Source organism: Coenobita brevimanus, chromosome 57 (genome assembly GCF_032717465.1).
Source record: "Coenobita brevimanus isolate Jiangsu-jjx chromosome 57, ASM3271746v2, whole genome shotgun sequence".
Lineage (NCBI taxonomy): Eukaryota > Metazoa > Arthropoda > Malacostraca > Decapoda > Coenobitidae > Coenobita > Coenobita brevimanus.
Window position 1 is genome coordinate 34,541,676 of NC_137010.1, and position 13,613 is coordinate 34,555,288.

Below are 13,613 nucleotides of genomic sequence, written 5' to 3' on the forward strand. Positions count from 1 at the left end.
TATATATATATATATATATTGTTATATCACATTAAAAATTAGTCACTGGTATGTCTAAGAAAGTGGACCCTCAAAGTTAAGGGAAAGGGTCGTGTGGCCCCATCGAAGTCCCCTTCCTCCAGTTCACTCTAGTTTGTGATACTTCTTTTCATGTATCACCCTTTCGTGGAGAGTTGTACACAGCTTCGGTTGTACTATTACACGTTAAACTAAGGCATAGGAAATGCATCAACCACACCGCCTACTACTCGTGTTGTATACCTTCTGTGGGATAGGGCGGCGTAGGGGCAAAGAGGGAGACTACACCTTGGCTGTGCTTTCTTTTCTTATTTCTTTCCTTAGAGAATTCAAAGATATGCTGGATCTCCAAAGGAATCATTTACGTGGAAAACTGAGTTGGTTGACCCAAATTGACCGTGTACCCTTCCCTGCATTGTACCCATCAGTGCGTGCCGCTGTACCGTACCTCGCTCCATTTAAGCAAGCGTACAGTTGCGGGCATAAGAAACTTTCCCCAGACAGCCCACCCCACTCGACTTGTGGCCGCTCTCAGTCACAGTTGCCAGCACTGAAAGTATTTACCGGTACCGGTATTTAACCACTTCAGGCCAAGGACTTTTTTTTTTTTCCCTCACTACCAAACACACTATGATACTGTTTAGAGGAAATATTCTGTAATGAAGAGGATTATGAATGTCATAACTAACCTATCCACTTCGAAAAGTCTCTCTGATTAAAAACGTCTGGAAGCAGCTCGAACAAAATGTAAGAGACATCCTCGTAGTGAAGGAGTTGAAAACAATTACGCCACCGAATCATGACAGTTATTACCGGTATATTATTAGGTTTACGTATTGTTCCCCCGCAACTGTACCATTCATTATCTTTATTTTACCCTGCTTTATTTTCATTATCTCTGTATATTTCATAATTGCATATTTATTCTACTTCTGACTCGGCTTAGCTCCACATCTACAATATTCTTACCCAGACTAATTTAACCTAATGTAATCAACTACTGTACCGTGCCCACAGCCCTGACGGTACTGACGGTGCGACGTAACGGTACGGATGCCACGGACCGCTTCCTCAGGTCTGCCAAGGTCTACGGCTACACGGTCAAGGTCAGTCATCATCATCATTGTCATTATCATCATCATCATCATCATCATCCAGCATCCAACATCCATCATCATAATCATTATCATCATAATCATCATCATCATCATCATTATCGTCATCATTATCATTATCATCAGTCGTCATCATCATCCACTATCCATCATCATCATCATCCATCATCATCATCATCATCATCATCATCATCGTCATCATCATCCACTATCCATCATCATCATCATTCATCATCCACCATCCATCCTCATCAGTCATCCTCATCCATTATCTCCAAGGCCAACGGCGTCACGGTCAGGATCAGTCATCATCATCGTCATCATTACCATCATCATCATCATCGTCATCATTACCATCATCATCATCGTCATCATCATCATCATCGTCATCATCATCATCATCATCATCATTACCATCATCATCGTCATCATCATCATCATCATCATGTCATTTCCATTCGTCATCCGCATCCATCCTCATCCTCATCTATTCTGCCCTCCTCCATCCTCCTCCTCCTCATCGATCGTCATCCACATCCATCGTCATCCAACACTTATCATCATCTGACATCATCAAACATCCATCATCATTCAAACGTTCACAATCATCTAATATCCATCATCATCCAATATACATGATCATCCAACATCGTCCAGCATCATCGAACATCATCCATCATCATCATTATTCATCATCCAACATCCATCATCATCCAACATCCATCCATCATCATCCAACATGTCATCATTCAACATCCATCATTATCCAGCATCATCCAACATCCATCATCATCATCCAGCATCCATCATTGCCCATCATCATCCAACATCCATCATCATCCAACATCGATCGTCATCCAGCATCCAGCATTGTCCAACATCCATCCTTCATCCATCCATCATTCAGCATCATTCAACATCCATCATCATTCAACATGTCATCATCCAACATCTGTCATCATCCAACATCCGTCATCATCCAACATCCAGCATCATCCAACATCCAGCATCATCCAACATCCAGCATCATCCAACATCCAGCATCATCCAACATCGTCCAACATCCATCATCGTCCAACATCCATCGTCATCCAGCATTCAGCATCATCCAACATTCATCGTCATCCAGCATCATTCAGCACCATCCAGTCTCCTCCATCATCATCATCATCATCCCTACTATATTTTTCATCACATTATTATATTTGGTGCAAGGCAGTCACCATCATCACTCTCCCTTGAAAAAGAGGAGAAAGGATACTGTCCACGTATTCCCTGGGTGTTGTGATCTGTTGCATCTGTTGTGTCTTGTATTTGTATCTGTTGTCTGTTGTGTCTTGTATCTGTTGTGTCTGTTGTCTGTTTTGTCTTGTATCTGTTGTGTTGTGTCTGTTGTGTCTTGTATCTGTTGTATCTCTTGTCTGTTGTATCTGTCAGTATGCATGAGCTTCACTACACGACCTGACCTTGGAGTGAAGCGATAGCCAAATCTGACTCATCGCCATGCTGGCTAGGTACTGTACGATCAGCAAAGGTTTTGTGTGTGTGTGTGTGTGTGTGTGTGTGTGTGTGTTATAATTATATCGTCAGTACGAACCAGCAAGGTACGAGAATTTGGTAGCATGTGAAAGGACATAGCTACCAACACTTTTTATGAGGATCTCCCACGGCGTCGGTTTCAACGCAGACTAACGACACACGCATACAAGAAGGCGAACACGGCATTTCTGGACCACCGTGACTGTGAGGGTTGTAGGAAATTACTAGAGTGAACCCGAATCAAGGACATCTACCTATCTGATTTATTAATTTATTTATTTGAGTCCCAGACCCCCTGTTACCCTCTCCCCTCTTGCTCTTTCTCATGGCATATACAGTTAATCCGTTTTAACACAAATATGGTTTATGGCACACCCGTTCAAATGTTGACGAAGTTATTATCCTCATTTACTGCCTTCACACCCTCCTCCCTCCTGCTTTCTCATCCTTCGGGGTCGAGGGTGTTTGCATAGCGGACAGCCCCGTTCCTTCAGGCCTAGATACCGTGCGCCTCTAGGATGTGATGACCCCTCCTCCCAAGGCCTTGCCTCCGTCCAGCACTTTAGTTGCGACTTTACTCAGGATACGACACTCTCTCTCTCTCTCTCTCTCTCTCTCTCTCTCTCCCCGATTTCTTATCATCATCATCATCGTCATTATCCATTATCATTGTCATCATCCATCATTATCATCATCATCGTGAATCATCTAGGTAAAATTTTTGGTACTGTTACACTATATCTTTAAGTATCTTCAGCCTCAGTCAAGCACCTAATCCTGCACAATTTATATCTACGTCGGCGTCTTAGGAGTCTCATGTACCTTATTCTTGTCGTGAAGTTTTAAAAAGATGTTAATTTACTCGAAAATATTAATGTATACTGGTCATATATAATTAATCGATATAGAAGTGGTGCCTGGTAACGTCCAATATGAGAGAGAGAGAGAGAGAGAGAGAGAGAGAGAGAGAGAGAGAGAGAGAGAGAGAGAGAGAGAGAGAGAGAATTACAAAATAAAAAAATCTTTCCTTCCCAGTTCTTGGGCGAAGGAGGGAAGGAGGAAGGCAGTAAGGAAGGAGGGAAGGAGGAAGGCAGTAAGGAAGGAGGGAAGGAGGAAGGCAGTAAGGAAGGAGGGAAGACACATTCCACCCTGGAGCTACTGAAGGAGGAGTTAGCCACCCTCGCTGAAGACAAGCCCGTGCTCTTTACTGAAAGGTGGGTGTGTATTGTATATAGATTGTGCTTGATAAATACGGCATTACTGAGTTGAACCTGGCTGCTTGCATATGTTATTAGCAACATAAGTCCGTCTCTGGCACTGGAACTACCCTGTAACCCTACTGAAGTTGGTTGCTGGCAATTATTATTGTAATTATTATTATTATTATTATTATTATTATTATTATTACCAGCAACATAATTATTCCCCTGTACAAAGGAAGAGGGGAAAAAGGAGTGTGTGGTAATCATAGGGGCATTTGTCATTTTAGTGTAATAGGAAAAGTACATGGTAGGATATTTATTGACAGAGTTAGGGAAATAACAGAGAAATTAGTTGGAGAAGAACTGGGAAGCTTTAGGAAGGGAGATAGATTGTGTAGATCAGATATTCATTCTTAGATCTCTAGTGGAAAAGTTTCTAGAGAAGGGAAAGAAGTTGTATGCGGCCTTCATGGATTTGAAGAAAGCATATGACAGGGTGGATAGACAAGGATTGTGGAAAGTATTAAGAATATATGGAGTAGATGGGAAGTTGTTGAATGCCGTGAAGAGTATGTATGAGGGTGCTAAGGCTGAATTGCGTGTGGATAGTGAACTGAGTGAATTTTTCTATATGAAGGTTGGATTCAAACAGGAATGTGTTATGTCTCCATGGTTGTTCAATCTGTATATGGATGGGGTTATAAAAGAGATGCAAGGTAGGGCAATGGATGCTGGAGCGGCCCTAATGAGAGAGGGCAGTGTTTGGAAACTCCCTGTACTGTTGTTTGCAGATGGTACTGTATTGTTAAGTGAAGACGAAGGGGAGCTGCAAGACTTGGTGGATGAGTTTGGGAGAGTGTGTAAGAAACTGAATCTAAAGGTGAATGTAGGGAAGAGTAAAGCTATGGTTTTCGAGAGAAATGAAGTGAATGTACAGTGAGGTTGGATAAGGAGGAATTGGAAACTGTGAGTGCGTTTAAGTACTTGGGTAGTATGATGAGTAAGGATGGAAGTTTAGAGGGTGAAGTGCTTGAAAAGGTACAACAAGGAAGAAAGGTCGCTGGTTCCTTGAAAGCAGTGATAAGAAACAGGGAAGTGAACATGGAAGTGAAAAAGTTGCTACATGACAGTATTGTGATACCAACTCTTACGTATGGAAGTGAAGCTTGGACCTTGTTGGAGGGACACAAATCAAGAGTGAGAGCATGTGGAGTCACATGGAGAGAGACTGACAAATGAGGAAGTGAAGGAGCGTTGTGATGTGGATGTGGATGTGACAGGAAGCGTTAGGAGAAGCACACTGAGGTGGTTTGGCCATGTAGAGAGGATGGAGAGTGAGACTGACGAGGAGAATATATGTGAGTGAGTTGGAGGGGGTGGGGGAGAAGGAGGGGGAGGCCAATGGTGAGACGGAGTGATGGAGTGGAGAGGTATTGTACATGAGAGAGGGAGGTGTGAGCTGGGAGCGGGGCAGTGAAATTGCGGGGGACAGGTCGACATGGAGGCAATTTGTTTGTGGTCACCCCTTACGGGATTAAGCCGTCTGGCAATAGATAGATAAATAGACCAGCAACATAAACCCGTCACTGGCACTGGAAATCACCCTGTAAGCAAACTGATACCCATCCATCCATTGCAGTGCACTAGGGGTTGGCTCCGCTTTGAGCGATAATGAACGTTTGCTAGTCATCACCACCTCGCTAACTGGCTAGCTTGTTTGCATCAACTCGAGTGCAAGTTTCCGGTACAATATGCTCCCACTAAGCTCTTAGCCCGTGAGAGGCGCTGAATTCGCTGCCCAAAACTCTACCCACCCAATTAACGGATGTGTTAGTCTCTGTACTACATCCCTTGGTTCCTCTATGAGAGGTGCCGTGTCACTCCCTTAAGCTCCGCCACCAAAAGTCTATCTAAGATTCCCATGCACAGGGACAAAGAGAGGCACAACAGCTTTTAATATATAGCTAGATATATATATATATATATATATATATATATATATATATATATATATATATATATATATATATATAAATAGGTATAGATAAGTATTTTTAATAATCATTATTATTATTATTATTATTATTATTATTATTAATTATGTTGCAGTGTGGACGTGATACTTGCTGCTGGGCCAGTGCGTGTGATAGAGGAGTGGGAGGCATGTGGGTGTGAGGTGTTTATGTCCGCTGATGGGTTCTGTTGGCCAGACAGCAGCCTGGAGAGCCACTACCCCAAGGTGGACCGCGGCAAGAGATTCCTCAATGCTGGAGGTTAGTTCACTTGTCTTATGTCATGCATACAGTTGAACTGAAATGTACAAATGCAGACAAATATCAGTTCATTTCATTTCGGTAAATAACAAGACAGTGAGCAGCGACTTTCGATACCCAGTGATACTGTCTTCTTAGCCCAAGAAACTTATCAGAATATTGTGTTAGAATTTCATACTGTTCAACTAAAATTGAACAGATGTTACTGTTCGCAGTTGTACAGGGTTTAATGGTCTGCACAAAGACTAACATTAACTTTGTCATACCCTGTAGATTACTATAAAGCATATCCCATGCAGTTCACCACTCACTCGTAATCAGGCGCTGATGTTTCCCCACATAATATCGTACCACGGTTCCAGTTCTGAGTTCACACTCACCGTACACACCCCTCACTCTCCTGGGGTCATATTTTTAAACTCCCAAGCTTAAATTGTGCACAAGATTCCTCGTCTGCCCTTTTGTCGTCATCCATACAGTTTACAAACACTGCATAGGCTAATGAGTGAATATTAAAGTGACTAAAAGAGAAACAAAACGATATGTGATGATAGTTAACTGATATGGAGACTTAAGTGAGTACGGCCCCTAGGTAGAATGATCGGAAAACACTGCTAAATTTTGGCAGTGTTTTCCGATCAGGGGCACTGTACATATGGGTATTTTTTTAAAATTATTTTTATGGAGTTTAATATTACTTTGGATATTCCTTGTGTCTTAAGATGCTTAAGTATGCCAGAGTGACCGGAAAACACTGCTAAAGTTAGGTGGGGCAGTTTTTCTTTTTTTATGTTTTTTTGCGTGGTGTTCTTGGTGTTATTCATTAATTTGCATATTCCTATGTGTGTTTTAATGTCTGAATATGCCAGAATGACCGGGGAACACTAGCAAAATAAGCAGAGGTACTGTACAAATAGGTTAGGTACGGTTAGGAGGTTGGGTATAGGTAAGGAATGGGTGCAGAATAGGAGGGGGATATTGTTCTTTATCTGGACATCGTCACAACCCGGACACTCCATTGGCTGTATTACATTAGTTAATTGAGGGGATGCCTTGTACATTCGTTATATACTTCGTGTCACACCTATTGGCAAGGTACTTATCATGATGTCTTTATGTTTACCGAAAGCTTTCCATCCAGTTGTAATGTGTCTTTTTATTTCGCTATCATGGCCTTTCGTTAATTTCAGTATTTGCCCCAAGTAATTGCACTCCACAACTTCTTCGAATATTTTTTCGCTTATTCGGATGTCGCTCTTTGGTGGGTTTGGATTAAATATTGTTAGTTTTACTCTGGTTCATCTTAAGCCCTACTTTAAGACTTTCTCTGTTAGGTCATTTAACATTTCTTGCAATGTCTCAGCTGTTTCTGAGATTAGGACAGTGTCATCTGCAAATCTTAAATGGTTTAGGTTTTCTCCATCTATGTTTACGCCTTTGCTTTCCTAGTCTAATTTTCTGAAGTTGCTTTCTAGGCATGCTGTAAATAATTTTGGTGAAACTGTATATTCCTGATGCACTCCCTTTTCAATTTTAATTTTTTCTGAATTTTATGTAAATTGTCTGTAGCAGTTCCCTCATTATATATGTTTTCGAGCAGTTTTACAATGTTCTCATTCACTCCTTGTTCTTGCAGTGAATTTATAATTGCTATGTGCACCACTGAGTCGAAAGCTTTTTCGTTATCAACAGAACCTAAGCACAGTGGTTTATTATATTCTGTAGTTTTCTCAATTAACTGATTCTTTGTGTGTAGATGATCAGTAGTTGAATACCCACTTTAAAATCCTGCCTGTTCGCAAGGTTGGTTTTCTTCCAAATTAGTTTTTATTTTTTTCATAAGGACTTAAGTGAAGAGTTTGTAGGTAACTAATAATAAGCCAGTGGGTATGTAGTTACAGTAAAAGTCCATTAATCCGAATAGCAGTGGACCGAGAATCATTTGGATTATCAGATTTTTTGGATTTTTGGGTGGGACCCCTAAGACAAATTCATGTTTAAACTGAAATTTTATCAGATGGATCACTTTTCATTTCATTCATAATATAACATAGCACATATTAACATATTACGCAAATTTTTTTACTTAATGTATTACTGAAGACACGAACTGTAATTGGTAAATTAAGAGATGTTATGGGTTGTTTAACTTACCAGTAATGCATAGTGTAGAAAACAGCAGTTGTAGGCAGGTAAATCCAGTTAGAGAGAGTAAGTCCAGGGTTAATAATAATATGCATGTATTGTAAAAGCACAAAAACTTAATATGTATTACTGTGGAAAATTCCTTAAACCTTTGGTACAGTATACAGTATTTCACTTTGTCACTTTCACACATCATCCTTGAGTATCGGCTCAGGACGGTTTCGGGACAATTCGCCATCAAGTCAGTTCGCCATCACAACAATAACAAAACAATTTGCCGTCATTAATGAAGACAGTTGTGGGTGATGCTATAATATAATTTAATCCGCTGCTTCCCATTGATGTACATATACGTCCGAACGTTTTGTCACTGTGACTCCCATTGACGTATATAAATGCACCGCAATTGCAAGGTCTGTCATTTGCACATTTTTCAAATTTCGCACGTGATTTTTGGTACGTTTACATGGGACACCTTCCTCTACAAGATGTCAGGCAGGGACAATGCCTTACCCTGCATGACCCCCCCCCCTTGCACGCCATTGTTTCGGCAATTCACCTGTTACCAGTGACCTGGCCAGTAAAAACATGTCTTGCCACGGTAAGAAATTCAAAACCAGAGTGATTCCCCAATTGATGACAATGTGGAGGATAAAGTTTACGTAGCATTAGAGGAAGAAACAGTCAGAAATGATCAGGTAATGTCGCCAAAAAAGGTCAGGTATGTTGATGTGTTTGGTGAGTGAAACAATGCTTCTATTGCCTTTATTACTGTGTGAAAACCAATATACTCTCGTACTACATATAAATTCATACCAAATAAATAAATAAATACCGTTTATGAGTGGTGTGGAATAGTTAGCCTCCCATAGACCTCGTTTTCTTTGGAGCCAGCCTGATAGAAAACCCAGTAAGATAAGGGGTACTGCAACCTGTATCCGGTATTTTAAACCTCAGGTGAGTGATTTCTCTATGAATTTTCGGTGTTTCTCACCAAAAGTGGAGGTTTGAGCCCCAAAATTTTTTGTCATAAATTGGTCAGGATTGGGGGGAGTCAGTGGTGGAAAATCAGTTAGGATGGGGCAGGTTAAAGGCGACTACAGCGAGGAAGAAACAAGTTAATTATCTAAATGTGCAACTAATTAATAATATCGAAAGCTTACGCTATTGAACATAGACTTTGATGGATGCCCCGGAAATATAGTTATTAACCCCTACACCGCGGGCATGTTTACCGATGTTTTGCATGTGCCACGGGGTTATTCGGACTCCGACAGACTCTCAAAAAATATTTGCCAAAAATCAGTTATTAGTCCTAGAATATTAAAATTATATATGCTTATGGCACATACCTTCAGCTTTCTCCTGGAATGTTTGTTGAGCCTTCGTCAGTTACCGTAGGACTTGTGGAGACCTCTGAAGTTGGGTAACGAAGTCTCCACTTTACACTTCCCGACAACCCGTAATATGATTACCACAGCCAGATATTAACACTATAAACACTACTCAATGATTTTCAAGTAGTTTGGGATCCATACTCCAAAAAAAAAACCACTGTGAAAGCAATGAAAATTATGAGCGCGTCTGACCGCCGCACTTGCGCTAGTTCGCTCTTGGTACTCTGTCATTTATTATTCATAAAACCCCTCACACTTTATATTTCTATTACTATATAACACTTATATATATCTACAGTCTTTATCCATAAGTTTCCTTCAGTAGTATTAGTTTATTGTCACTGTAGGGATTCAATTTCTTTCAGTAAAATACGTAGCATTCACTTTCTCATCCTGTATACTAGCATTGAGAGTGAATGTCACTTTCATCTTCACTCTCATAACTCATAGTATTCAGACATGCTAGAGTGAAACTTTCACTTTCATTACTCCTAGGGTATATACGCGTATTCTTATAATACTACTCATTTACATTTCTATTTACGTTCTCTATTTTATTTATGTTATTTACATTTCTATTTTATTTACACTGTGTTATGCACTGTCACTTGAAGTAACTTATAAAACTATTCTCCATTGTTCACATATATTTACATTCATTACTTTCACTTGCTGTTTACACATTATTTACACATTATTTACAATTCCACTTGCACTGTTTTACTCAATAGAAAGATCGTAGTCACTCTTTTATCAATTGTCAGCCCTTTACCTCTTTCCACACGAGGTTTAAGTAGGGGGTAAAGGTCACAGGGCCCTTTGCATGGGGGTGAAAAAGGCCCTGAAGTCAGCAAGAGGAACAGGCGCACCTCCTCTTCAGAAGATGAGAGAGAACTGATAAGGGAGGGCCGGCCCGGGTAGAGGCCTACTTAGGGGATATTGAGTACTACCAATGTAGCTCTTGAAACCGCTATGTATTTCACTGAAATGATTGGCAGGAAATCTAGACAATACATTATAAATTAGGTAGTTCCAGGTGAATGTAAATATCACTTAGGCTTCTCCCTTCCCTCCTTGTATGTATATTTATTACGAAAATAGATTATACGGCATATTTCAAGGGGAAAAAAACAGCGAAAATTAGCGAACCAGTGCACGTGAGGTGTTGTCAGGTGATAATTAGCCAATTCCAGGTGTATGGCACTCTCACTTACCTTATTTCTTTCTTGTATATATTATTTGGTATAAGAATAGGGCATAGGGCTTATTTCAATGGATGAAATCAGTGAAAAATTCCAGGGAAGATTTACTTAGCGTAGCACGGCCGGGCAGGCGAGAGGATAGGGTAATGGAGGGGGGGTAGGGAGGGGAGTCAAGAACGGGGAGAAATGGCTAAATTGTCAACAATGGATGGGAGTACAGATGAGATTAGGAGTGCGGACTAGTGTTGGACATTGGCAGTACTGATAGGTGATACAAGCCCCCACTTGGAAGCCCGGGTGAATTCAAAATAACACAGAATCACAAAAGCGACGCCCCGCGGTATGATCCCTTGCTCCCAAGCATCACGAAAGTGACGCCCCGCGGTTAAGGGGTTAATGTATTGATTAACCCTTTAACCGCGGGCATTGTTTTGCCCCGACTGTCCTCTCCCGCGGGGGTTTCAGCCAAAATGTAAACAAACTTTAAACCTTTATAACTCTGCACAGAATAAATCTAGAGCAAAAAATAAGGTACCATTAGAAAGTACTAACCTTCGGCTTTGCAATGATGTAGGTTTCATGATTTCGTTGACTATCACCGGATGGGCAGTGCCGTTAGAAGTGAGCGATCTAAAATCACTATTTTTCGCTCACACACCATTACCTTCGCTCACACACCATTACCAAATGCCAACCTCATTCTGATAATAATACTATAAATATATATGAGCACTGCACATACGATAAACACCCACTCTGTGTTCACTGAGGCAGGTAAAAGGCACTGTAATTGCCTGCACTTCACTGCCACATCAGCGGTGTTGTAATCACTATTTTTCGTTCACACGCCATTACCAAATGCCAACCTCATTCTGATAATAATACTATAAACATATATGAACACTGCACATACGATAAGCACCCACCCTGTGTTCACTGAGGCAGGTAAAAGGCACTGTAATTGCCCGCACTTCACTGCCACATCAGCGGTGTTGTAATCACTATTTTTCGCTCACACACCATTACCAAATGCCAACCTCATTCTAATAATAATACTATAAACATATATGAACACTGCACATACGATAAACACCCACTCTGTGTTCACTGAGGCAGGTAAAAGGCACTATAATTTGCCTGCACTTCACTGCCACATCAGTGGTGTTGTCACTCACACAGCTGGACAGATACTGATGCGTATTGGTCAGGGGTGGGGTGGGGGGCCCGGAGGGTGGGAGGTGGGGGCCCGGGGGGTGGGAGGAGGGAGGTGGGGGTCGGCTGGAGTGAAAGAACTTAATAGCTACTCTCCCTTGAAACAATTGGCGCACGGAAAAAATGCGGGGTATTCAAAATATTCACAAACATTCGAGAATGACACCCGCGGTTTGGTCCAGTTTTTGCAATGTCATTCTGAGATGACACCCGCGGTATAAGGGTTAATTAATAATAAGTATATTTATAGAATGACGGGGAATCGTCCAGGGTGCAAATTGTCCTGACGGGGAATCGTCCATGTTTTGACGGTGAATTATCCGATGGGAAATTGACTTGACGGCGAATTGTCTCGGAACCCTCAGGACTACCTGCTTCTTCTAGGGTTCCTTGAGGTGCCTTCTTTGGAGTGTGGGTAGCTGGTCTTGGGTCGTCGTCAGTGGATTTACCTGCCTGGTTGCTCACGCACTTCAGTCAGTCACAGATATCAGCCTGCCTGACAGCCTGCGCACGTTTCTTGTAGAACTCGTTTCACAGGATATGGAAATTGATCACCTCGGCCCCATTGTAATGATTATTTTGTTCAATGAAATGCACCAGTTTATCAAAGTATACAGAAGCTTCCTTCCACGAAAGTTCCATGACCACACCACTTGGCACTTTGGCGCATTTGGTGCCCAGTTTGAATTTTTTTGTTTTGATTTTTTTTTACTTTTGGTGTTTTTGTCAGCCTTCAAAAATTCTGATTATTGGGATTTTCAGATTATCCATGTTCGGATTAATGGACTTTTACTGTACTAAGATTTTTTGTGTTGCATTTTTGTAAAATATAATAACTACGGTATTGCATTACACCATATTTTGGGAATTTTCTTTTTATATATTGTACTGAGTAAATAAGTGGGCAAGACTATTTTGTACTTCTGCTCCTGCCTCGAACAGTAAACTGCTACTATTCCATCTTCTCTTGGGGCCTTCCCTCTTTTCATATTTTTAAAAGAAATGTTTACTTCATCTGGTGTTACCTCCAGTATTTCACTTGTGTCAACTGAAAAGTTAGCTACTGGTACTGTTTTCTTTTTGATGCATACAGTTCTTTGTAAAATACTTCAACTCTCTTCACCATCTCATCTCTGCATTTAATTACCTCACCGTTTTTGTCTTTCACTGATGTACTGTAATTTATTGCTTTCTGTTCTGTTTCATCTTTCTTTGTTTTTACTTCCATTCCCTTTGCCCTTTTCATGAGCTCGAGTGTCTTTTCTGAATACAGTAAAAGTTCTCTCATTCGGCATCTGGTCTAAGGGTATTTCGTGTTTTCGCTGGTTTTCGTAAATAGTCCCATTACGGAAGTTCTCTGCTCTTCCAGGACATATGCTGAGCCGATTGTTACCGGCTTTCAGCTGGTACCCGTGCCCCCATGGTTGTCAATTTGGCACTGTTGGCACTAGATCTAGCGCTTTTCATAATAATGTAGCTCTTTCCATAATAAAATAGCACCAATGAATAT

General features: G+C 41.0%; 1 protein-coding gene across 2 annotated transcripts in view; it reads left to right on the plus strand.

Annotated features, from left to right (window-relative positions):
- LOC145402139 (procollagen-lysine,2-oxoglutarate 5-dioxygenase 2-like) overlaps nucleotides 1-13,613 on the plus strand; it is a 101,688-nt gene that overhangs the window by 8,379 nt on the left and 79,696 nt on the right. For both annotated transcript variants that reach the window (XM_080274256.1, XM_080274255.1), the window contains exons 2-5: nucleotides 1,036-1,124; nucleotides 3,708-3,735; nucleotides 3,790-3,886; nucleotides 5,984-6,147. In XM_080274256.1, coding sequence (XP_080130382.1) covers nucleotides 1,036-1,124; nucleotides 3,708-3,735; nucleotides 3,790-3,886; nucleotides 5,984-6,147 — 378 coding nt within the window. The remainder of the gene's footprint in view (nucleotides 1-1,035; nucleotides 1,125-3,707; nucleotides 3,736-3,789; nucleotides 3,887-5,983; nucleotides 6,148-13,613) is intronic.